The sequence below is a fragment of the Lates calcarifer genome, linkage group LG15, assembly GCF_001640805.2.
Source record: "Lates calcarifer isolate ASB-BC8 linkage group LG15, TLL_Latcal_v3, whole genome shotgun sequence".
Classification (NCBI taxonomy): domain Eukaryota; kingdom Metazoa; phylum Chordata; class Actinopteri; family Centropomidae; genus Lates; species Lates calcarifer.
Genome location: NC_066847.1, coordinates 15,013,766 through 15,038,798, shown reverse-complemented (window position 1 = coordinate 15,038,798; position 25,033 = coordinate 15,013,766). Strand labels below are relative to the sequence as shown.

The following is a 25,033-nucleotide window of genomic DNA, read 5'->3' as shown; positions in this document are numbered from 1 at the left end:
GCAATTATAGCCATACACAACACACTTCAGTCACACACTGTACCATAGATGCTCAGAAAACACATTCATACATCAGGTGATCATAGGAGACATAGAAACAAAAGGGAAGGAAGAGAGAGATGGACGGTTAAGAATTCGTGGCTAGTGCGGGTAGAGGAAGGAGGAGTGGAATAGGTGTGGGTTGGAAGGGGGGGGGGGGGCGACAGCACAGAACAAAGACAGCAACACAAAGTGAGGGGTACTGCACTGACTTGGACATGGAAATACGCTGCCTTTCTTTTCATTCTTCAAATGAAAATCACAAGTAGTGGGGAACACATTGTCCTTTTCCCTCTATTCTGGAGACTAGTCAGGAAAAAGAAGAGCTGTCTCAACGCTGCCACCTGATGGTGAGAAGTGGGACATCATTAGGACGCACTAATTGAGGTTGTGAAGCTCTAAAATGAGAATAATTCCATCTTGAAATGTGTGTTTTGTTATTTCCTCAGTAAAAGTCACAAATCTAGCCATCTGCCATCCCATAATACTACAGGTATATAATGTTGTTTAAGGTGTTCGTTTGTTGTGTTGTTCATGTTCAGGTCCTTGTTAGAGCATGACGTAACACTGTTATTCGCTTTTTCAGAGCAGAATGTCTATTAGTAACATGTTAGAGAGCAGTGTTCCTCAGTAAATCCTCCATGTTATTAAAACAGGATAACATTATGGATTGTCCCCTTTTTTTTTTACCTTTAACTAAGATGGTATCCTCATAAATAAATATAAATAACTTTTGTCTGTTTGTCGTCTCTAGCCTCTTTAGTGTCCCTCGGTTTTATTATGCAGATATATGAATTATAACATAATCATATCTCTCCTAATCTTAGGCAAGCTGTCTCTGGAGGAGTTCATCAAAGGAGCTAAGAGCGACCCCTCCATCGTCCGCCTGTTGCAGTGCGACCCCAGCAGTGCTGGACAGTTCTAAACCTGAGGCATCAACATAACCTGTGAGTCTTAGCTGTGATATAACTCATGGTGAAAGCGTCCGTCACCTAAACTTAAAATTTGATCTTCAAAAACAGTTTAGCAAGTTCAGAGAGGTGAGAGTTACTAAAAGTGTTATAACAGCCACTTTCAGAGAGCGCCATTAGTAGCTGAAAGCTGAGAATCACTCAGGATGGAAGGTATCTCTCCTGCCTCTCGGCCAGTGAAGACGCTTGCGGGAGGGAAGCTATTGAGAGGCGGCATGCACCGTGCAGAATGTGGGATGGGTCATCCACAATGTCACTGGCTTTCTGACTATTTGTAGCTCATGGACCGATATGAGAGACTTTGTAGGAGGTGGCCTGGTATATGGAAACAGGCACTGAAGTTGCTGATGTTTCTAAGAACTTTTTACAGCCTCTGTGTGTAGGATTTCTGAGGTGCTGACACTTCTTGAAAAAAATAACAACTCAGTATTCTCTTTACAAGCTCTTTATTAAAGATAATACACATGAACTTGTATTGCCTTCCCACAGGTGTTTTTGACACTGTTACAAGGTTTATTGTCTCATGGATGTCCACAGGTTTTGTTTTTTTTACTTTACTTTTCTTCTTCTGAATTGTGCTCTGTGATCCTGGGCCACAACTTTATGTCTGAACTGAAAGTCCCAAAAGGTTGTTTGGTGCTGGAATTCCTGCAGTGATGATGTTTAGGAATAAAAGCAGTAGAGAGAGAGCTCAGCAAACAGCAGCCTGGTTGATGCCTTTGTCTCGGGAAGGAACAGTGAAAGCATCCGTCTCTCTGCTGGAGGATCCTACATTAGGTGCTCTGCTGGTTGACGTCTACAGTGATTGATGACATGGGTCTGCTTCTTGTTTGAACTACCACACTTTCCCTCAGACGACAGATAGATAAACGCAGAAGTGGTGTCATGAAGGAGCATACGATAATGAGGCTAGAGATAAACTGTAAAAAGACTTGAGAGAGATCTCATTTTCTAAAGGTAAGAAATATTACTGTAACATGATTTATTTTGATCGTGTTTAGTTCTTGCGTGTTTATTTATCATGGCTGAAGAAAGATTGCATTCATTGGGCAGATGATTTTGTTAGAAATAATGCACAATAAGTGCATTCAACAGAGCTGAGCTGGATGTCATAGAAGTGTGTGTGTAGCCCTTTAACATATGATCTGTTTTCTGATTGGCCCCACTGTCAGCCAATGCTAATTCTTACATGAATAAGAATTTGAATTATAAAACCACAACTCTTTGTTTTGACAGTTTTTGTACTAGATATGAGTTAATTAGTTCATTTTAGAGATTTAGAGATGTTGGTGTATTTAATTACCTTTGCCCAGAGCCAGACTACTGTTACTGTTTGCAGTCTTTAACCTAAGGTAACCCACCTGCTGGCTGTAGCTTTAAATTGAAAACCATTCATGCAGTCAGGAGATGAGTATTCAAATATATTTACACCCTTTAGTTTTCATTTGTGGAGCAACAGAAGTAAAGTACTTGATTATGAAAACAAGGATGAGTCCCATGCCTGCTGAGCCTGCTTTGAATACATGTGTTGGCTTGGCAGCCATTGACCTGTTCTGTTTATACTGTGATGATGACCACCAGTTCAACACCTGATTCACTGGAGTGGGACTCAGTGCTAAATTGACTGTTGGTCTTGGCTTGTCTCTTTGCAGTGCTTCTTTGGGTGACTCTGAATGCCCTTAACTCTCCACTACGGAGCATACTGATGATGAAGGATGACAAGCTGATGACGATGAAGAAGACAGGCCTTCAATTTGCACTGAGGACTTCAAAGCCGGGCACAGGAGCCACACTCCACCTTGAGCCGTGTATCTAAACCCTCCAAACCCCAATAACCACTGAACCTGAAGACTCTCCCAAAAACCTCATCAGGTTATCTAACCCCACTGATTGTAATTGACCAGGACCCCTCAGTTCTCCTATAGGCATGTTAGAGTACCAAGAAGGTCTACAGTAGGTTGTATATATAGAGTATAAACTGGAGTCTCTGTATCAATGTCTTTGCTTGGCTCTCTGTGCCCTCTGAGGCTCCAGCCGGGGTGACACAAAGCCTCTATCACTCTAATGTGTATCAAAGAGTGTGTGCATGAGACAACAAAAGAGAGATGATGGTGTTGAGTAACAGGACTTACTATAGGTGAGATTATTTAATCTACAGAGAGGACTTGTGAAGTTTGTCCTTCACTCAGAAAGAGTACTGCTTTTAGTTTCCTCTTTTCTACTGTGAGAATGTGTACGCGTGTTTGTGTATTTTTGCAAACTTGATAGACTTTGTTTCATATTTTGTGCTGGAACAACAAGAACATGTAATAGTATGCTACTATGCATAAGCACCCTAATCAATAGTTTGATTTTGTGAAGTGTCACTGATGAAACGCATCCCTTTATCAATCATCTGTTCCAGTGGTTTTTGATATCGGTAAGAATTTGACAGAACCGTAGAGATGCAGTGTGTTACTGCACTCCATCTTAAGATAAAATAGACGACTAGACCTTTAAGTATTTGAGTAGTGTAGATATTATAAGTGCAACTACATTTGTAAAGCAAATTCATAGTCCAGAATGCTCAGTTCATAACAAATGTTGGAAACGATAATAATAAAAAAAAAGTGTTTGTCTATTTGAGCTGTTGCAGGATATCAAGCATGCAAACCAGTTTCTTTTTTTGACATGTACTATGTGAGGAACAAAGACACACTTCTTCACATTCACTTTCAGGTGTCTTTAAATGCTGCATGTTGAATCAGTCATTGAACAGTCGGGTACAGCGGTGCATAGACTAAATAACACATATGCATGTGACTTAAGCGCACGTGTGTGTTTGTAATGTATGTTTATGGATATCAGTGGCTTTAATGGCCAGCCGCCCATCCGGCTCTGAGCACACTTCTGTATGTTAGTATTGTCATCATTAAGACTACCAGTAGTCAGTGTTATTGACAGTGTATGGGCTGCCAAAGCTGACACACCTCATGGTTCATATGAATAACTTCATGAAGGGAAACAAAGAGGGGCTTTAGGAAAGACCACCATGCACAACAAACTATACACATAAAGACACAAGCTGTTTAACAGGGATGCTGGATAGTCAGAACTTAACCATGTCTCCTCTTTCAGTTGAGCTGAATAATTAAATCATCCAGCTTTATCTGTAATAGGGCCAAATATACACAGTGGACTGAATCCTTTCTTCTCAGTCACAATCCTCAGTCTACCTTCAACTAAATGGAATGTATATAATTTGTCGTGTTATATAAAATGAATGACATGATGTAGGGTGACACAGCGTAAGTGCTGGTGTCCCACTACTGAAATACAAACAACCAATAAATCAATGAACATTTTTTGGTCTTATCTCCCCTCCCTCCTTATTTCTTTGCTCAGCTGCAACATAAAACTCCTAAAAAGAAAACGAAACCCTCCCTCTTAAGATATTTTTAGGATGTTCAGTCGGGAGCAGGGAATGTAACCGAGCCCTCCTCCAGGACTGAGCGAAGCCTTTTCAGCTACTGCATTGTTTCCCAATTAGAAAAGCTTTGAATGTTTTATTAAATAACTGCTGTTTCTTGTAAAGAAAAAAAAAGATGCAGACAAACAAACCGAGAATCACAACTACTGCAATGATACTGTCACAATGTGTTGCTTTTATTGTATTTTTATAATTTACCCTTTTTTTTCTAGCTGCGTCAGGTATAACATTTCTGTCAAAACACAAAATAGCATCTTGTGGTCAAGTGCCAAATAAAAACAAAAACAGTATTGTATAAATTTATACTGTACAATTGTTATTATCTGTTGAACAAAATGTTTGTAATTGTTGCATTTTGTAGGTTTTGTATGGTATTCTGTATTTAGTGACTGCAGTTTTGGAACACAGGATTCTGTTTTTTGGTCAACTTTAAAAGGCAAGAATTAAATTTACAATTTATTGTGTGCAAGCATTTGTGTGCAGTGTGGTTAATTGTGTAATATTGTCATTTTAATTAACTGACAGAGATTGGCTTACATTAGCTTATTACAGATTTACTGTATTGGTGTATTTGTTCACTTATAAGTAACAAAAAATGGTAGTACAGAAATGCCAAGGATAATGTGGGAGTAGAAACAGTGTTTCTACTCCCACATTATCCTTGGGGTAAGCAGTAATGAGCCAATCCCATTGGGCGAGAGGCGGGGTACACCGCCAGTCTGTCACAGAGCCGACACACAACCATTCACACTCACACGTACGGGCAATTTAGAGTCACCAACTAACCTAACCTGTGGGAGGAAGTCAGAGTGCCCAGAGAGAAGCCACACAGGTACAGTGCTAACCACTGCACCAAGTAAGAAAATATGTGCAGCTTTATTTCACTGCCTTTAACTTAACCCTTTTCTACTGCGGAGCATGCAGATAACGCGTCCCAGGTCATCAGTTTAGCATGTTTGCTAAAAGTACAGGTGTCTGGACCAACTTTCACAGCAACCCATCAGATTGTTTAAGATGTTTCACTCACCAAAAAGAACCAAAAATATCAACCTTATTGTGGCAGCACTGGTTAAGTCAGGGGATACCAAAGTCAGTAAGGTTCTCTCACTGACTCTGGGAACCATCAGTGTCTGTACAGAATTTCATAATAATCCATCCAATAGTTATTTAGATACCCCTAACCCTGTCTGGACCAGAGTGTTTGGGGCTGAAACTTAAATTGATCCAAACTGCTCTTCCATGGAATTTCATGGCAGTTTTTCCCAGCTGTAATTACCTTTGTCTGTTCAGCTCACTAAAATAACCTGTGTTTGACCTGTCACGCTGATCTAAAATCTATGCAAAGCATTTTGTCCCTTCATTACACAAAGTGACACAACATGTTGAAAGGTAGGGACTGATGGAGATAACATGTCTTCATAGATCCAAGTTCAGCCAAACTTATCTCTCACCCCAAAACATATGATGTATAAGATGTAGTTAATTTGAACATTATGTATCCCACAAATGTGACTGTCTGTGTATGTATGTCTTTGTATCTTTCAGCAACTACATTTCTGAAACTGGGTGTAGCTGTTTGGTCTGTTAGTCACTGCTGGCTGCTCTAAAAAAACACTGTCACACAGTCCTGGCATTTGTGAATGAAATACATTCCACTTATTCTAAATTCTGAGGAAAAAGTGGAAAATTAAATCATTTACCAATTTAAAATCAGGATTTTAAGCTCCTCAGATCAAAATTTGACTCTAACAGCTTTATACAAACTCTCCCTGGTATAAGTCATTTCTAACATCTGGGTTAACATCTGGGATGCAGGGACATAGAAAAAAAATCATTAACACATTATTCAGCATTTATAAATGGGTAACAACATTTAAAACTGCACTATTACATGTGTTTTTGACGGTTAATAAGTTCCATATAAAGAATATATTTATATATTTTAAATATAATATTAACACTAATAAAGCCATTAGTTACAACCAAACCCATCATAGCGGCTTCTTTATCAGAAAATAGGAGCTGCAAATTTGATGCTGCAGAAACTTTTGGTTAAAACAAAACAAACTGATGTTAGAACTAAAATACAGAGACAAGTGACTACATATAAAACTATATTTATTGACTCATTTAAAAGACTGTACATCACAGTGCATGAGGCATATGTAGGACAGAAATGCTGGCAGTGAATCAGGTGTAAACACAGGCAGCGAGCAGGAACGGAGCACTGAGACTGTTAAGCTCTGATGGTTTGCAGCAGCTTCAGACAAGGACGGTGTAAATGGAACCGTTGGGCTTTGTAAGTCCCTGACTAATGACATAAATATTACTGACTGCAGTCTCTTTAGTGAGAGGGAAAGCAATAAACATATGCACAGAGGAAGCAAAACATTATTACAGCATCCTGGAGACTGGCAGTCCTGATCCATAATGATGCCTCATATAATCATAGATCCTGAGACATCAGCATGTAATCACAACCTGGGATAACTGTTATTTCACTGGCACCGACTGGAAACATTAAGTAGGCAGTGAAAATATGACCAGTAAAGCACAAGACAGACAACCAGTAAAGATTAACAAAGTTCACTTTGACTTAATCAAGACATCAGAACTACTTTGAACACACGTCTAGAAAAAACTATATACACACAAAACAGAGCCATTATCTTACTATTACCTTGAACTGCTGAGTGCCAGCAAAAGATGTTGGATAAAGGTTCTCTGAAGCAAGGCATTACAGGGAGAATGGCAGATGTGGCAGAGGCCAAAGAGGAACCAAACAGCAGTCCTTGCTTGCTGTTAATCCAAAAACAGCAGCAACGACTGTATACTGTAAGGTCTTCTTCCAGTGGAACGACAGCAGGCTAGCTGGACGGATGCTTTGTGGTGATCACGTCAGATAAACAAAAAGCTGTTCAGAAGTGAATTCATATGTTCCTATTCGTATGTAGCTAGTGAAGACTTGCAAAGATAGTTGACCAGGGAAGATCAAAGATTTTTCTTACCCAACAACTCCAGAGATTTTCAACATTAAGCCTGTGTTCCAGGTGCTAGAAATCCTCCCACATCAGGCTGTAAACAGGCACTACAGCAGGTGAGGTGTACGTGGATTTTGCATGCTGGATGGAATTTAGCCAATGACCCATACAGGCCAGCCAACACTACTGAGAGTCCTGATGTGACCTTCAATAAGATGGCTCTGTTATCTAATACTGATAACAATATTCACAATTGTTACACATGGCGTGGCTAAAGCTTCACCCATCACTGATCACATCGGTCCAACAGTATAATGGCTGATGAATACAGTGCCATCAGATCTCTGACAGAGTCAGATGCAAGGACTCTGCTGAGCTCTCAATGGCCAGGATGAAGGTGTCCTCATTGGAATAATTCTGGATGATGTTGTCATCCATGTTCACCAGGACCCTGAGGAAGACAATAAACAGATCAGAAAGACTTGTTGGATTCACTGAGTGCAATTTTCCTTGAGTTAATCTGAATGTTTTGTGGATGGCGATGCCCATCAGTTGTCACTCCACCACTGTGGTGCACATTGAAATACCCTTTTTAGTGATCCCCTGATTAGCTTTTAGAGCCACCATGAGGTTGACATTTGTGGTTTTAAGTGTCTCAATAACAATGCATTGCCATGAAGTTTGGATGTACTGTAGTATGTATTGTCCTTTTTTACTGGAAATGACTGAAATAATTTAATAAGGAAAATTAATTTTAAAAAATACATTTAATAGACTTTGATTTTGTACATGTGAATGGTTGGCTGTGAGAAAAAAGCTCTTCATCAGAATCAACTACAGGTTTGTAGCAGGGTTTTTTCTTTTTGGTATATGATTCATTTTGATTTTTTTCCCACATATTTTTTATATGAAAGTATATAGAACAATTATTATGTTGCACCTGACACATTTTTGTGTATGTACATATCACCAGAAGTGAAATAATAATATTTAGCAGTGTCTTTTTATGTGTGTGTTTTATGCTGATTTGCAAACATTAGCATAATGCACTAAACCAAGATGCTATACATGCTTTAACATTATATGCTAAACATCAGTATGTTGGCAGTGTTATTGTGAGCATGTTAGCATACTGAGGTTAGCATTTAGCCCAAAGCACTGCTGTGACTAATTACAGCCTCACAGAGTAGTGAGCATGACTGCTGTGCTGTTTCTCTGTGAAGTCTGACTCACCCCTTTTTGCTTTTTTGGTAAACTTTGGCCATCTTGTCCACAGGTAAGGCATATTTCTCTGAGACCTGTGAAGAAACAGTGTATTTTAAACACGCTGAAGCACCCTGAGGTGCCTGAGGTGTCACTATCTAATAAAATATCTTACTGGTTTTTTATGATGAACTGATCCAGTTTAGCAAAGTGGATCCAATGTGTTTTTCGTATTTCAGTGCACAACAGATAAAACCACATTATGACACTACTCTCAGTACTCACTGCCTCCATCAGTGCTTTGAGGGTTGGGGTATGCAGCATTAAGGCATCAAACACTTCATCACACTCCTTCCTCACATACAGAAGAACTAATGAGGCATGGGTTAAACAGGACAAAAACAAATCAATCATTCCATATATTTTTTACAAGGAGAAGAATATAAATGATACAGATATACAATGCTGCCCAATATTTCACTAAAATGCACCAAAAAGATTTATAATTAAAAAGACAAATGTGACTTTTATGAACCTTTCCTCTCCTGGTCTACTTTGGACTTCTTGGCTTGAGGTGGACAGATATCTTCCTCGGCAACACATGACATCCTCTTAACTAGAACACTCCTGACACAAACACATACACACACCATTTAAATCATCTGAATCCCTGTTTTGGTTTGTGTTCCTCCTCTGTTCCACCAGGTGTGAAATGGAGAGAACTAATCATCCCCAATCCATTTCACAACCGTTTTACCATGACACAAATACAGTGGAAAGAAGGGAGAGATCATCAAAGGTAAACCAGTGCAGTGAGGTGCAACACACGAGCATTTAGAGCAAACCAGTCGCATGGAAATAACAGCATGATACGCACCTATCTCTGTCGACCTTCTCAGTATTAAAAGCAAACACCTGCAAATAGATTAAAATCCATCGTGAGTCACACTGCAAGACAGTGCAAGACAGTGCAAGACAGTGCAAGAAGTGTGTGTGTGTGTGTGTGTGTGTGTGTGTGTCAGAGACAGAAAGGTGCCTCACCTGCCCTGCTCTCTGAAGGTTTCCAAAATGGACGTCAGGAATAAAGAGGACGGGCTGAGAGTCCAGATCTGTCATGGCTTTGAACAGCGTGCTCTCAGCCCTCTTAATGGGAGAGATTGACCCTGAGCTGCCATTTTTCCCTGATCCAGAGAGAGCATGATCTCAGCATCTGTTGCCAGGCAACCACTCCGCATACAGATATGATAAGGATTGATTACATTTGCCTGGCTTTTTAGTCCTCTCCTGTCCTCCCTGCTCCATTCAATTTCACATTTTCCTGGAAAGTGCTTTGTAATCTTGCTTCAGCAGATTTCAAATTAAGCTTGCCAACATTATGCATGTACATAAGATCAAAATGAATATCAATATTTTTTCATTTTTTAGCCAAAATGAAGAAGAAAAACAAGTTGTTTGTACCCTTCATCTTCTTTCTAAGATGTTTCTTCTCCTCATCACGAAGCTTTCTCTCAGCGCCCTGCGAAAAAAAAACACACATGATGTAAGGGACAGAATGCACAGAATATAGAGAGAAACAGTAAAAGCAAAGTCTAAATTATTCTCTTGTCGACCGGATCAGGCAGCTGTGCCAGCAGCCCTCCTCACCTTGTCGCAGAAGACCTTGATCTGAGAGAAGGCCCTGTGGATGGGTCTGCTGCTGCAACTGTTGTAGCTGTAAGTGTCAATCTGGATTAGGAGAGGCATCCCCTTCACGCCCTTCTGCGAGGAGAAGTCAGTGCTCAGACAGTTCACGGAGATAAAAACCTAGGAGACAAAAATAAGACAGGCGATATGTGAACATTAACTGCAGCTTCTGACCTGTATCTGCGTGCCTAAAAGTATCACACTGCTATCACAGTTGGATGATGGGATAACTGCATGAATGAGCAGATGAACAGGTGTTCCTAATAAAGTGCTCAGCGAGTGTATATGTAGCTAAAAGTAATGGATGATTGGTTGAAATAGTTAAACATAAAGAAAAGATAGTCCAGCTGCTGCCATTGCAAGTGGTGGTATTACAAATGTAAACTTAACTGAACTGGCCTACACATGAACCATCCAAGTGTATGAAAACGACATCCACTTCCATACAATCTATGGAGATTATTTACATCCAGTTAACAGTTAAAAGTAATTAAGTGGCATGGCAGGTACCTGACAGGGCTGTGCAGGTTTAATACATCTGACAAAAAAGATTGGGACAATAACATACACTCACTGTTGACAATGATAGTGGGTGAGAACATTTGGTGTAATACATCTTTTTAGGTGGATTATGCACGAGTAAAGAATCAGTCCTTCAGTCCTGTCTGAATGAGATGTGAGGTCAGACAGGGTTTGTGGGTTGTTCCACGAGCTTCTCCCACTTGCAGAAACTAGGAAAAGCATGACTGTTTCATTCACTTCTGTAAGTACAGGTAAAGCAATAAATGGTGACTCAAAGCTGATAATAACAGCATTATATTAAAGTATAAACACCTATTATTTGCCTTTCATCAGCTAAATCTTTTAAGTTTTACAGCCAGTCTGGCTCAGATGAGGAGTGACATCTGATGCAGATCTCTGTTTTCTAGTATATCTTGACCTGACTCATAAACTGTGCAGTTATGAGTGAAAGGGTCATGAGTCACCACAGCAGCAGCCATTCAGAGGCCAGAGGCAACACTCAGTCAAGCAAATGTGTCACACTCCTCCACTTCTCAACCCTCCTTATGTTAAATGATTTATATGCCTGCACATAAGCTTATGAATGCTACTGATTTAGACGAAAGTTTGAAATGTCCTTAATGAAACACTGAACTATCAGAGGTTTAATGTTTTTCCAGACCACTGTGTGACAGTTTTCAGAATGAATCTTTTATACACTTGTGAGAGAAAAACTGAATTTATACAACCTCCCCCAAATCACAGCGCAATCATTAACCTATTTCAAACCATGTGTACACTGTGGCTATACAAATACACCATGTGCTTATCTTCACACACTTAGTTAGCTGATGGAAAAGATTCCCATGATTGATGATGAGATTTGTTAGATGGTAAACCAACATAAACTCCTGACGAATTTTCCAGTTGAACAGGACTAACAGCCTGAGCAACAGGTCGTCAGAGACAGATAACGGTAGAGATTCCTCACCGTGGCTTAACAACAATTTTCCCACTACGCAACATCAACAGCATCGTGTCTGAACCTGCAGAGGTGAGGGCTGATCGCTGGAAAGGCCTGGAGCACAAATGAGCCTCCTACACACCTCCACAAATGCACACCTCCACAGACCCAAGCCATTTAAATTTCTCCAGAAGTGGTGAGCACATTGCTGCTAGCGTGCACGTGCGTGTGGCTTATTGTGTTTGGGCCCACTGGATTTATGAGCATTCAAATGCCTTCCTGAAAAGAGAAAAGTTCACAAGGGCACTGTAAAGTGGCTGTTTAGTACCATCCACTCAACCAGACACAAACAAACAAACACAAAAACAGAGTCATACTGCAGGAAGCAGCTCATCTCTCCTACCAATACATTTCACACTTCATTACTATCAAGACGAAACATGTTGCCTGGCAACACTGGAGTCATGCCAAAACAAAACAAAAAAAACATAAACTGATTATGTGGACCAAAAATATCAAGTTTGCATGTCACAGTCTGACTGGACATCCAATTATGTTCGGAAACCAAAATGTCTGGGTGCCATTACACAGAGAGAAAGAGAAGCAAAAGCAGTGACATGTAAGCCCACATATTGCCTCATAATAATAGAAGTGTTCTTTCTCAACCTCTCCCACTTTCTTTCCAGTGGGTTGTGACCCTGTGTAGAGGCTTACGAGACCAACTGCAGTCAGCATGTCGCAAACAGGCTAATAATGATCATCTGGTTTGTATTTGGCAACAGACCCACGCGTTCACAACCAACGAATCCAGCGACAACCTGCTCACCACCAAACCCTTAATACTCTGGTAGAAAGAAATACTGTGGGGAATGTTTGTTTCTCCCAGCTACAATATCCAAATTCTGGAAATCAAGCTAGCACGAGAGTTGAGGGCAAACCACTCCAATCCTCCCTCCCCTCCCTCTCCCTGCACCACCCAGCCCTTCTTCTAATCTACATCCTCATTAAGTATGCAGAATCAGCTGCTGTAGGAATCGGGAGCTTGCTAGCCCGTGAGTAAGCCATAGAGGCACCTTCCAGCAGCTAATAGCAGCTTGAAGCCTCTGTGCAAGAGTAGTAGTAGACCAGAGCACCTGGTATTGATTAACAGCTGTGAGCTCTCTCTCCCCCCGACACTGGTCTTCTTTGATTGGCTGGCTCAGAAGCTTCAGAGGGGAATATCTCTGCACTGCTGCCAGGTGTTTTAATGAGTTAGGGTCACAGAGGCCTTTGACAGCACCTCTCTACTTTATCCACTGTTAGATATACTGCACTGTACACTTGCGTATTAATGTAATTAACCAATCATGTGGCAGCAGAGCTATGCATCAAATCAGGCGGATACAGATCAGGGGCTTCAGTTAATGCTCACATCAAACACCAGAATGGGGAAAAAATGTCAGCTCATACATACACAAATGCCTTGTTGATAGGAGGTCAGAGGAGAACAGTCAGACTGGCTCGAGCTGACAGGCTGTGGTAATTCCGAATGCACAATACCTTGAGGCAGACGGGCTACAACAACTAGAGACCACATCAGGTTCCACGTCTGTTAGTCAAGAACAGAAATCTGGGGCTGCACTGGGTGCAGTCACCAAAACAGGACAGCTGAAGACTGGAAAAATGTAGCCTGGTCTGGTGAATCAGTCAGTCAGTGTGAACTATGGGACTTTATATACACAGTTGTATGCCTTTCTAAAATATGCCAATCAATTCAATGTGGACTTTTTTCCATCACTGATTTTTAAAGGCCCAGTGTGTAACATTCACAGGGATCTGTTATCAGAAACTGTATCATATACATAATTGTGTTTTTATTTCTGTAGTCACCTAAAACGAAGATTTGTTACCAGATAAACCGAATGCTTTTCATGTTTTTATGTTGACACTGTAGCTTGTATATGGAGGACGAAGAAGACAAAGTGGAAGTACATGTCAGCTAATATCTATCCTTTTACAGACTAACAACTAATACAATGTCTAAATATAGCTATATAAACAATCCTCTTCACTTGACAGACTAGTTGATGCGGTAGTTGACACTACAGACATGCTTGGAAAGTGAGGGGACAGGTATTCTGTTCCGAAAACCTGTTTTTTGTTTTCACTTTGTCATTGAGTGCAGATTGATGGGCAAACATTTCAAGTTTATCCATTTAAAATTAAATCTACAACACAATAAAGTGTGCAAAAAAGTGAAAGGTTGAATACTCTCAGGATCCACTGTAGAAAAACCAGAAACTGAGTGAACACAACTACGTGAGCACACAGAAAAACACTTAGAGTGGAATGAAGGCAGGTGCCAAACAGTAAATATTTGCCCACAAAGCTGCAAATACCTCTCTTTCAATGAGGCTGTTTTTGAGATCTCATTTAATTTGAGATGAATGGGGGCTGGAGGCACTATCTTCGAAGCCCCAAACACCCTTGGGGGGGGCTGCTGTTATGTGTGCGGGCGTGTGTGTTTACCTCCTTTACAGAGGTGAAATCCGACTAGCTACTTTGGGGGCTGTGTTGCCATGTGCCCGGCACGCCTGGGACCCCAAATAATGACCCGATTCAAATCAAGACGTACTCCCACTGTTATGGAGGACAAAGGGGGTGGGGGTTGGCCGGGGTCTGGCTTATGCTCCACCAACTATGTTGAAACGGTGTCAGTGTCAACAGTCCTCTGACAAACAAGGGAGGATCTCTACAGCTAAAGAGTCCTCAAGACAAGCAAAACCAGAACCAAATTGTTAACTGCTTGACTGAGTGTGAAAGTGAAGTTAGGAGAGTAAAGAACAGTGAAATATATTTCCTTTGACTTTTTTCACTTTAGATTGATCTGAGGTTTTTTGTTTGTTTGTTTGTTTGTTTGTTTACCTTGGCTTCTTCACTGACATCCCATGTGAAAGAGACCGCATTGTAGGCAATTTCCTCCACGTTCCCTATCGTGCTGAAGCTCTCCTTGTAGTCAGCTGCAAGCAGTGAAGATCAGAGAAAACTGTGTCAGTGGGTTCAGCCTTAATTTAACATTTCAGGGCACTTTGAAAACGGTGGCACAAACAATAATTCAATACAAATAATGTAAAAATACTGCATTACAAGTATAAATCGTGCACTCAAAATCTCACTGCAGTAAAAGTTCAGAAGAATCCAAAATAAAAAATTCTGATTCTACTGAAAGATGTATATTAAGCTGTTTTGGCAACTTTAAAATGTAAAGTGTTTCAGTACTACAGGCCTTCTTTGAATACAGTTGGGTAGTTTAGTCCAACTAAACTACACAGAGACATGACACCTAAAACATGTCAAAGGGCCCTTATTAAACTTTTTAGTCAAGTATCACAAAGCCATAAAGGTTGGAAACCACTGCTTTAATATTTAACCAATGCATTGAATTTTATAAGCTGACAATAAGTTTTTAAATGAAAAATCATAATCTATCAAGAAACTATAACTGCCAAATGAATGTAGTGGAGTAAAAAATACATTATTTCCTTCAAAAACATAGTGGAGAGGAGGTATAAAGTAGCATAAAATGGAAAAATATTTAAGTAAAGTACAAGTGCCTACAGCTATAGTTACCTAAACAGTACAGAACTAGAATATATGTGAATATATGAAGATCTTGTTCTTGTCCTCCTAAAACACTCAGCCTTATGTAGGCTAATTTCCACCCACAATGGTATTGGCGCAAACTTGCCACAAACAAAACCACCACAGTGTTAGAAATCTCTGGTTCATTCCATTGAGTTTGAAACCACAGGTTGAGGCCTGTCTCTCGCAGATTGCACAGAATATGGCCTTCGTCCAGGCCCCCACCTATTTCTCTTGTTAACGTCTATGCAAATGCAAATCCAATGGCAGTCTCTTCACAGAGTTCCTGTGAGAATCAAGAATTGACAGTTATTTAAATTGCACCAGGTTTCACTTCAGGATATGCAGCAGGATTCTCCTGGAGGCTCCTGTACATTTTCCACCTGCTTACAGTCTCTTTACCTGCATGGTTTTGTGCAGCTACTGCACATCTGGCTAAAAGTGTGTGCACCGTTTTTTGTTTTTTAAATCAGGGCCTGTTCCCCATTTGTTTTATTTATAAACCCCATCAAGACGTGTGTGTAGCAGGCGGACCTGTCAGTGATAGGCAGTAATGGTAACAATAATCTTCTTACCAATGTCTAGGACTCTCTGTTTGGCAGTGTGCTGACGGGAGTGCCAGTATTTCCAATTCTTCAGCTGCTCATCTCTGCACTTGTCTTCCCCAAAGACAACCATGATAACACTCTGCATTGCAAGATATAGTATAATCAGGCCAAAACAAAGAAAAATACATTTTCAATTTTTAAGTGCAGACATGCTACCCGACTATAAGCTGACAGTAAAATTTTCAAGCTTTGCACTTTCTCTCCATTTACTGTATCTCCCCTCCCTCACCTGTACAATACTGTCCCGCTGTAGTTCAGAGCCTCTCATGGTGCATTGCTCACCACTGGATGGGCTCCCATCAGGCCCCTGTGACGGCGTCGCTCCACTCACCCGCATTTTGCCTCTGGGCTGACACAGAGATGATCTGAAGCTGGTCTCAGACAGCGTCAAAGCATAGAACTGGCTCCGGTTCAGGTAAGCCATGGGTCCTTCTCCTTGTCGCAGTGACATGCTGGCCTCCAGGCTGTACTGGAAACTATCACTGTAAGAACAGAAGTATGTGTGGAAACGCGGTGAAGATACAGTATCTCATCTGATACAAGAATAAATCACATTTTTTGTACATGCAAGTAAGATTAGCACAAACAGTGTCAAGATTTTATGAACTGTGAAGATTTTTTTCTGACTGGACAGGGTTGATTGGTAGAAGAAAAGGTGTGCCTTTAATTTGTAAATGAAGCGTGAGAAGAGGGTTGTTGCAACAAGAAGTGGTTCTTATGACATTCCTATGGCTCCAAACAAACATGTTTTTAATCACAGCTTTAGGCCTTGTAATATTCTGTATTTTCCTTATTGTCACAAGCCGGATACATCTTACAGCTCCACTGCTGTTCAGAAACTATTAAAAGCAAATTAATGAGACACATTGTTGCACTGGCTGACATGTTCTTTCCTTACCATGAACACACACACACACTGTAGTTTAATTTTGACTCAGACATTGTGTACACCATGATTTTTAATTTGCATTATTTGTATCTTAACTTCAACTTACACTGGCAGGCTATAATGGTATTCATCAATTCCTGGGGAAGGACTTCTCTGGTACATCTGTGAAAGAAGACAATATAAGCTGTGTGTTTAAAAAGGAGAAAAGCAGGAAACTACTACTCATCAAACAAACAAAAAAAAAACATCAAAATAATATACCCCAGACTTACAAAGCAAGACATAATGGCACCTCACTCACCGCTCCTTCCACAGCATCCTCGTATGTGCTGTCTGGAGTGCTTCTCTGTTCATCTTTCAAACACCCGGAGAGGGACAAATCATAGCAGCCCTGCTCATAAACCATCCTTATCTGGTCTCTGGGCTCGTCTGGGTAGGAACTGCCAGATGAGGACACTCCCATGGACGTCTGGCCCTCTGTCTTGACCAGAGCAAGAGCTGCTCCACCTTCACTTTTTCCATCTCCTCCTCTGGTGTCTCCTGCAAGGCTGGTAGCTCCGTACTTAGAAGCCTGATGTTCTGTAGTGGTGCTGTGGTTTAGAGAGAGGTTGACAGGCATGCATCTAAGAGCCTGAAGATGGTGATCCAGTATTTCCAAGCTCCCGCAGTTACTGGGCCCGAGAGTGGAGGGGTCAGTGAGTTTAGCACCACTGGAGGCACGTCTCCTCTCTCTGGGAACCTGGAATAGAGCATATACAAAAAAAAAGATAAAACAAGTCAAAACAGAACACATGATGTGGAAATTGTGTTTGCATTATACTGGCTCTAACGTGCAGCCTTCCACACCTTGTAGTAGTCATACAACAGTCCCAGAGCTGCTGCACTGTCCTCATCTCCATTGATGCTCATCATGGCCTTCGTGGCAGCCGTCAGCGGGTTCTCCAGGTAGCTCCTCCATGCCTCGTCCTCACTGCTGAACACCCTGCCCGAGGGCACCGACACTTCGTTTGGTACCACGACCACCAGCCGTTTACTGAGAGGAAGACAGGACAATGTAAGTCATGTTGTTACTGTAAAGCCAACCTGTCAGTGACAGTCGCCACGTCTGCCAAGCCGCAAAGTCTGCCCCAGGCTGTTTCTCACCAAACTTCAATCTAATCGCCCGCTGTGTTTACTTTAGTTCACTCGAGGAATAACTGCTTGTGTACACCACACTTAAATAATAGTTCTGAAAAAGTTTAAATGGTTATTCACGATCAAAATTAAGAGTTACTTTTTATGTCATAAAATGTCATTCACAGAGGCCAGCAAAAAGAGACATTGTGTACAAAATCTCAGTTTTAGAGGCACATATTTGTCATATTCACAGTTGAGTCAAATCTTAAGCAACAATGAAAGTACATCACTATAACATTACCATTGAGTAATGTCTGTGTCTGTGGTGCATTTAGGGCACTTTATCTCTTGTAATGCTGATATTTGATAGAAAGTACTATATCATATAAATGTTCAATGAAATAAACAATAGAAATTATTTTTTTCTGTTTTTGATATTATAATATTTTATGAAATGAGAGAGGCACAAAGAACAAAGAGCTAAACAAAAGAGAATTGGAAGTGAAAGCAGCTGTAAAAACTTAAGTAAAACTGACAAAAGTTATTACCCGTAATATTAATGTTTCTCTCCTACCTGTCCAGGTCCATGTTGCCTCCAGGACTCACTGGTGTTTTCTAAGACTTGACTGAGAGACTAGACTTTCTAGAGGGAGACAGAAAAAAACTAGGCCCGCAAGAGGCGAGCTGTATTTAACTCCTCAGTCAAACCAGCCAATGAAATCATCTGTAACCTCAAGAGTAAAACATAATCGAATGACAGGTAAAAACTGAGCTGACGCACTGGCAGGTTTGTCTCCCGTTTGAGGAAGTTGACAAATTAAAAGATGGGCACTGCAGAACCTGAGAAGGTAGGACAAACAAGGAAACGAAAGTTCTCTTGCTGATTGGCTCCATGTTTCCACACAGGTGATGCAGCCGTTTCCCCATTGGTGAATCGGGGGGAGGGGCGTGAAGTGAAATGAGGGAAAGTTGGACACGCTGCTGTTAAAACTCCTACTCGGTTTATGTTTGGCACTGATTTCATTTCTTCAGAACTAGGCTGTTTTTGGAATTGGACTGTCTCTTCATGTAAGAAAGTTCCATTGAGCAGGAAATTAGTAAATGACAGCATACCCACTTTTAAGGGACATTACTGAGACGTTATGTTGGAAATTAGTCTCAAAGTGGCAGATTAATCACAGGTCAGGGGACATATATACATATATAGACATTACTTGATGATGAGGCTAATGTAATCACACAACAAGGAAAAGAATATCTGTTTTACCTTTAAGGTCTGTATTATATAGGCTAACATGCCGATGGAAAGACGTTGTCATTATTATATTGTCCGTGTTAATATACAATAAGAGGAAAGTAACTATTCTGAACAAACCTGGCCTTAATGTTGTGCGTACCGTGACACCTTGTAGTTATTTGTGTGTGGTTAATTTTGCACCGTGCAGACAGAAAATATTCATGGACTTAGCAAACGTGGTAGAGTATGCGCGTTACTTTTTTTTATTCATTTATTTGCCTTCATAAACCTTTTCAAGCAGATATTGCATTTCTGTTTGATTGAAGGGGGCGCATCAACCAATCGGTCGGACAGGCTACTACATCACCGCGGTGTTATACTGATGGAAATGACAGATTCAACTCCTCCGAGTTTAGATTTGTGTTCACCATTTAGTTAAAATGACTGGATTCATGTTAGCTGTAGGTCTGATTAATAAGGGAAGTATGATACAGCTTTCAACATTCACCAGAAATATTTTTATTTTCATTTTAGATCATTTTCTCATTGATACCCTTAGTGTCAGAGAGAGTGAATCAGTATAACGGTTTATATCAGGGTGAATACCAAATACACAGAATATTTTGACTTGATATTTTCACCACAAAATGCAGCTGACCCAGAAAACAAGGGAATTTATTTGCGGAATATATTCCTGTAAACGTTTTAAAGTAAACTTCATTAGCTTTTGATGGAATAGGGAGTTGAATATTATTAGTCATTATTTTTTTTTTATTTGATCTTTCGAACAACAGACGTTGCATTTCTGTTTGATGGAAAGGGACAGAACACACCAACCAAGAATTTCTCAATTAGTGAATTTGGATCTTTGAAATCGGTAAAATCATATGCATTCACCGAAGGTTTAGGGAAAACAGAGTCCATGAAACTGGAATTTTAAATACTACTTTCAAAAACCCAATAATCAGCGAGCCAGTGGCAACATCTAGTGGATAAGATAAAGTTTGCCTTGAGACGATGATGATTCGTGACCTGGATGATCCCCTCTCCCCTATTTGACACTGCCTTATTATAGAACATTGGTTGTTGTTTGATTAGCCTATAATTGTAGCCTAACTACATGTTTGTATTATGCAGGAACTTTTCTCTTTTGTGTGCAATGGATGGTATGTGCTGGCGATGCCAAGAGTGGGTTGGGTTTTCATTTCGTGCACTCGCCGTTACGTCGCCGCCGGTATTTCATCTGTATTACCTGTTAGATTTATTCATGCTCCGTCCTTATCCTTCTCTCAGTCGCTAATTTTTAGATAAACTGCCATTATACACACACAATAACGAGAAACACCAAGGCGTCGTTTACCGACAACACTTGAAGGCAACATCGTTTGTGATTTGGGCATGCGCATTAGCGCAATGAGGACAAACAACTGGAAGTGGCTGAAGATCCAGAGGGCTTCACGTAGCGTTTCTTGAGCTTTATTTTGGTGGTCATCTTCAGTAATACATTTGTTTTCCGCTGGTAAGAAATGTGTATTATAACTGTTATATCTATCAAAATTCAGATTTTCTATATGTGTCTCTTCATGCCAAGCTAAGCTAGCGTCAATGATAGCAACCGGCTATCAGAATGTTTGTCTCATAATTAGCAGAAAATTGAATGTATGTTATATTATTAGTGCTGTAAAGGATGTGACTTTGCTGTAAAGGAAGTGACAGATGTTACTTAGACTGTCTTCCACAATAACCCATTTCAACTGTCGCTCTTGAACGGTGGCTAGCTTAAGCTGGCTATCGTTGCTGCTTGACCAGTACTATAAGATGTTGTTAGTTAAGGTTGTGTAGGCGTATGAAAGCAATGCGTGGCGGAGACTGACCCTACGTCACCCATAGTGCTCATGGGTGGACTACATTGTCAACGTAAAGAGTTGCCGATTATGTACAAGTGGTCACTCCTTTCAAACAAACTATGTTATGTTAAATTTGGGATTGCAGATTGACCCCAGTGTACTGACAGTTGGCCTCACCCTCTCGTTACCATCCATCAAAAACAAAGTTCATATAATCACAGGACTGGCCTAGTTCTAGTACTCAGTTTGTAATAACTTTGAATATCTGCAGTCTGATTTTCTTTGGGGAAATTTCCAAGTTAATTGCTTCATCCCTGTGTGCCAAAAAAGCGACCATTAACCCAGTTCTGGAAAATGGTTCACAGTCACTGCTGTCTTACACATTCCAGGGATTATTGATGTTGAGAAAGCTGTCCTTAAATTGCCAAAACATCAAGGTTGTTTTCTCTGAAGCCTCAGTTCGTGTTACTCCTTTGCAGTTCTAGAAGGTGTAACTTTCAGTCCCTTGGTGATTCCCATTTTTCCTGAAAGTCATTCTTTGCAAGCTAGGATTTAAAGTCTTTCTCAGTCTATGGCCCATCACCTTCTTCATGGTGTTGTGCTGATTAAATTCCTGTACAATTTCTTCAGGTCTAGCATCAGTTATGGCCCGTGGGCACCAGAAGTTCCAGTCCCAGCAGAAGAATGCCAAAAAGCAGGCAGAGATCAAGAAGAGCAAAGGCCATGACCAGAAGACAGCAGCGAAGGCTGCTTTAGTATACACGTGCACAGTGTGTCGGGTATGTGCTTAGGCGCAAAACAGAACATAAAATTATTATTCTCCTATGGTCTCAGTGAACCATGAGGTTAGAATGGATCTCAGTAGATGGAGAACAGGTAAAGGAGCCACATGCCTTCCTGCATTGTTCTTAAAGAATGAGACTTTATTATATGAAATGTATGTAAGTGATAGTGTGATTCAGGCAATGCCTGGACGAGATCATCTCACTTCACATATTGCCTCAGCCCTGTAGTGTTTAGCTACACTGCCTAGACCTACTACCTAGGACTACTTTCAATAGCTCCACTGAGTTATCAGTTTATTAGGTGTATTTTGTAATTTCAATGTAGTCTAGCTTAATAGACTGTAGTTTGTGGTGGTGTTGTACTGAACTTTTAATATTGTCAAGTGTTTTTTGAGTTGCACAGGTGTCCCTAAGAAGCTGGCACTCTGTGGGTATATTATAAATACGTTTTAGTTTTAAAACACATCACTTTTGGCTGTGTCGATAACCAACATATTCTTACCAAGCTAACAAAGCAAAGTGCTCTTGCAGCCTCTTTTCCACGGTAATATGATTAATTTTTTAATGGTGTTAAAGATGTTTATGATGGATACATGAACCATGGCTCACCCACAGTCCCTGTCTGTGCCATCCTTGGAGATCTGTAACCAAATCTTAAAGCCCATATACAGTATGCTCTTGTTGGCACTCTCGTGATAAGCCTCTCTCAGAGAGATGTTTGAGGAACCTTTGCCCTAATCATCTATCTTTCCAAGACTGTCTAAAGGTCATACCCTCCTCAGTGATTGTCCAGATGCACATTATGGATATGAAAATTGGCAGAACTACATGTGCTCCATGAACTCTTCTCTCCTACACTCCTCATATTTCTGCCTCCACCACTGTCTGTATTTGCTGCTAAATTGCACTGATCATCCCTGTTTTGGCAGTAGTGAAGTAATAAGTGGTTTTGACAGATTTGCAAACTCTCACTTTACTTTCTCTCTACATTTTGTAATTAAACACTCAGCAGAAAAGGTGGCTAGTTGTATGATACCTGTACATGCAATATTTTTTTCCTTTGGACTGTTGGGTAATCTCTTGTGCCAGTGATTACTGATCACCAATGAAAGTAGCCACTTGTAGCCAGAATGAACAAGTTGACAATTTAATATCCATCTTACTGGTGCTTCCATTGTACCGGGGAAAACTTATTTTGTGAGGTTATTACTATAAATAGTTAAGACATGGCTGCCCAGTACATTCATACCTTTTTTTCTACTGATGTACTCTTCAGGAACTGTCTGCTTAAATGTGCATTTTCTAATTTTTCACTTTTTCTTCCTCACACTTTCTCAGACACAAATGCCTGACCCGAAGACCTTTAAGCAGCACTTTGAAAGCAAACATCCAAAGTCCCCAATGCCCCCGGAGTTGGTCAATGTGGAGGTGTAACAGGTTCACTTCACAGGTTCTCTTTTTCAATTGATACATGGGTGTTTTATGCAGGGATAGTACTTACCTGCATGCCTATTGTCATTTTTCCAGATCGGAATTTTTTTCCCAAATTTGATTAAGGGTGAGCACTGAGGGTAGACACACAGCAGACAGCTACCCTCTTTTGGCTTGTGCCAAAAAATTATATGTTCATCTTTTATAATATGCAATATTTCAATGTCACCATTTTAAAATTTTATGTTTTCAATACCAGCTTGTCCATGGGCTCTATCACTAGTATGCCATCTCAGGGTTCCCAGTGTCTCAGGACAAGCTTTAAATTTAGAAGAAATGATGAATTGGCACCAGCTCAGCTGAACAAAGTTGTAATACTGAGATGAGAATTGGAAGTCATCTGCAATCAGATCCAATATACTGTGAAACCAATGATGGATTTCTGACTGAAACAAATTTGTCACAGACCATTTTGGGGTCATAATTCTGTTTTATTCAGAAAGCCTTTTGGAGTTCATAGCATGTTTGGAAAGACAGTAAATAAAAAAAAGAATAATATGTTCTTTTTACTTGATTCAGATTTACTTCCAATATGCACTGATTTAGTTTTTCCTTACTTTGATAATTTTAAAAAAATCAAGACAGTATGAGTTTTTGTTGATATGAAGAATATATGAAACCCATTGTGCTACACGGGTACTGACATTGTGAATTCCATTTCCCCTCAGATTTTTGTGAAATCTACTGTATGTGTCCATTCTATAACTTCCTCATATGCAGCAGAGTTCTAGAAGTTAACCAGAGAGGGCATTGTTAGTGTATTCCTAGCAGCCATGACACAATTTCTTTAAACTCTTCTTTTTAATGTGATGACTGCATAATACACATGATTATCTTTGTTCCTACTAGAAGTGATCTGTTGAGTGAATTAGGGTGAAGATAAAGGTTTGCACTGGGTGTTGTAAATGATAACACTAGTGAGCTGCTCCTGTACCCCTAGTTTGTCATTGTAATAAGTATGTGGCACAATTGTGTGCAACACTGTAGTATTTGATCATGATTTTGTTCATCACTGTTGTATTTCACAGTCTAACCTGTCTCAGTAATCTCAGTGGCGTATGTGCAGTCTCATGTTCTTTAGTGTTATCCTGTCATTATGGTACAAAAGTCAGACTCTGAATCTACATTCTGAACTGCATTTCACTGTAACTTCGCTTTGGCTCTCATTTTTATATTAGTTTCTTTTCATAGCATGCTAACAGAGATTTAATTTATAGAAATAAACTATTTTCAATACATTTAGACCTACTGGTCATTAACCACTGACTTTAACCACTTGCATCACTGTGCACAGACAACCAGCCATGTTTTTACTTTTGTAATAATCATATCTTTGTTCACGTACTGAAATGTATAGCCTTTCAATAAAGGTGTTACTTTTATATCAACCATCACTTGTTGTGTGTGTGTGTGTGTGTGTGTGTGTGTGTGTTCACCATTTATAAGCTGAGTTATGGTGGTAAAAATTAATCAATCACATTTCATCATCCTAATGGTGAAAGTTAGCTTGAGGTACTTGTACTTCACTAGAGTGTTTAGGGAAATATTGCATTTTCAGCTCCAGTACATTTATTTGACAATTTTAGTTACTAATTACTTTTAAGATGAAGATCATTCACAATGTATAG

The 25,033-nt window shown here is 40.1% G+C and overlaps 3 protein-coding genes across 7 annotated transcripts in view; 2 read left to right on the top strand and 1 right to left on the bottom strand.

Annotated features, from left to right (window-relative positions):
- Positions 1-4,948, top strand: part of LOC108876286 (neurocalcin-delta A) — a 60,826-nt gene extending 55,878 nt beyond the window's left edge. For all 4 annotated transcript variants that reach the window (XM_018665690.2, XM_018665688.2, XM_018665689.2 and 1 more), the window contains 2 exons: positions 867-986; positions 2,663-4,948. In XM_018665690.2, coding sequence (XP_018521206.1) covers positions 867-964 — 98 coding nt within the window. In that variant the 3' untranslated portion in view covers positions 965-986; positions 2,663-4,948. The remainder of the gene's footprint in view (positions 1-866; positions 987-2,662) is intronic.
- Positions 4,949-6,580: 1,632 nt separating this feature from the next.
- On the bottom strand, positions 6,581-18,876 carry LOC108876287 (grainyhead-like protein 2 homolog). Of its 2 annotated transcripts, none has more exons than XM_018665691.2 (15): positions 18,620-18,876; positions 17,776-17,962; positions 17,231-17,668; positions 17,036-17,091; positions 16,270-16,522; positions 16,008-16,119; positions 14,716-14,810; positions 10,308-10,466; positions 10,122-10,179; positions 9,705-9,844; positions 9,541-9,578; positions 9,199-9,290; positions 8,949-9,034; positions 8,694-8,758; positions 6,581-7,911 (listed from the first exon to the last, which is right to left on the bottom strand). In XM_018665691.2, the coding sequence occupies exons 1-15, from the start codon at positions 18,631-18,633 to the stop codon at positions 7,797-7,799; spliced, it is 1,908 nt and encodes a 635-aa protein (XP_018521207.1). In that variant the 5' UTR covers positions 18,634-18,876; the 3' UTR covers positions 6,581-7,796. The 2 variants fall into 2 exon arrangements, with proteins under 2 accessions (XP_018521207.1, XP_018521208.1); XM_018665692.2 differs by having other exon boundaries at positions 16,372-16,522.
- Positions 18,877-20,539: 1,663 nt separating this feature from the next.
- Positions 20,540-24,794, top strand: LOC108876328 (zinc finger protein 706). Its single transcript, XM_018665782.2, has 3 exons — positions 20,540-20,801; positions 21,760-21,908; positions 23,253-24,794. Exons 2-3 carry the CDS (start codon positions 21,774-21,776, stop codon positions 23,346-23,348), a joined length of 231 nt encoding a protein of 76 aa, XP_018521298.1. The 5' UTR covers positions 20,540-20,801; positions 21,760-21,773; the 3' UTR covers positions 23,349-24,794.
- Positions 24,795-25,033: the final 239 nt, after the last annotated feature.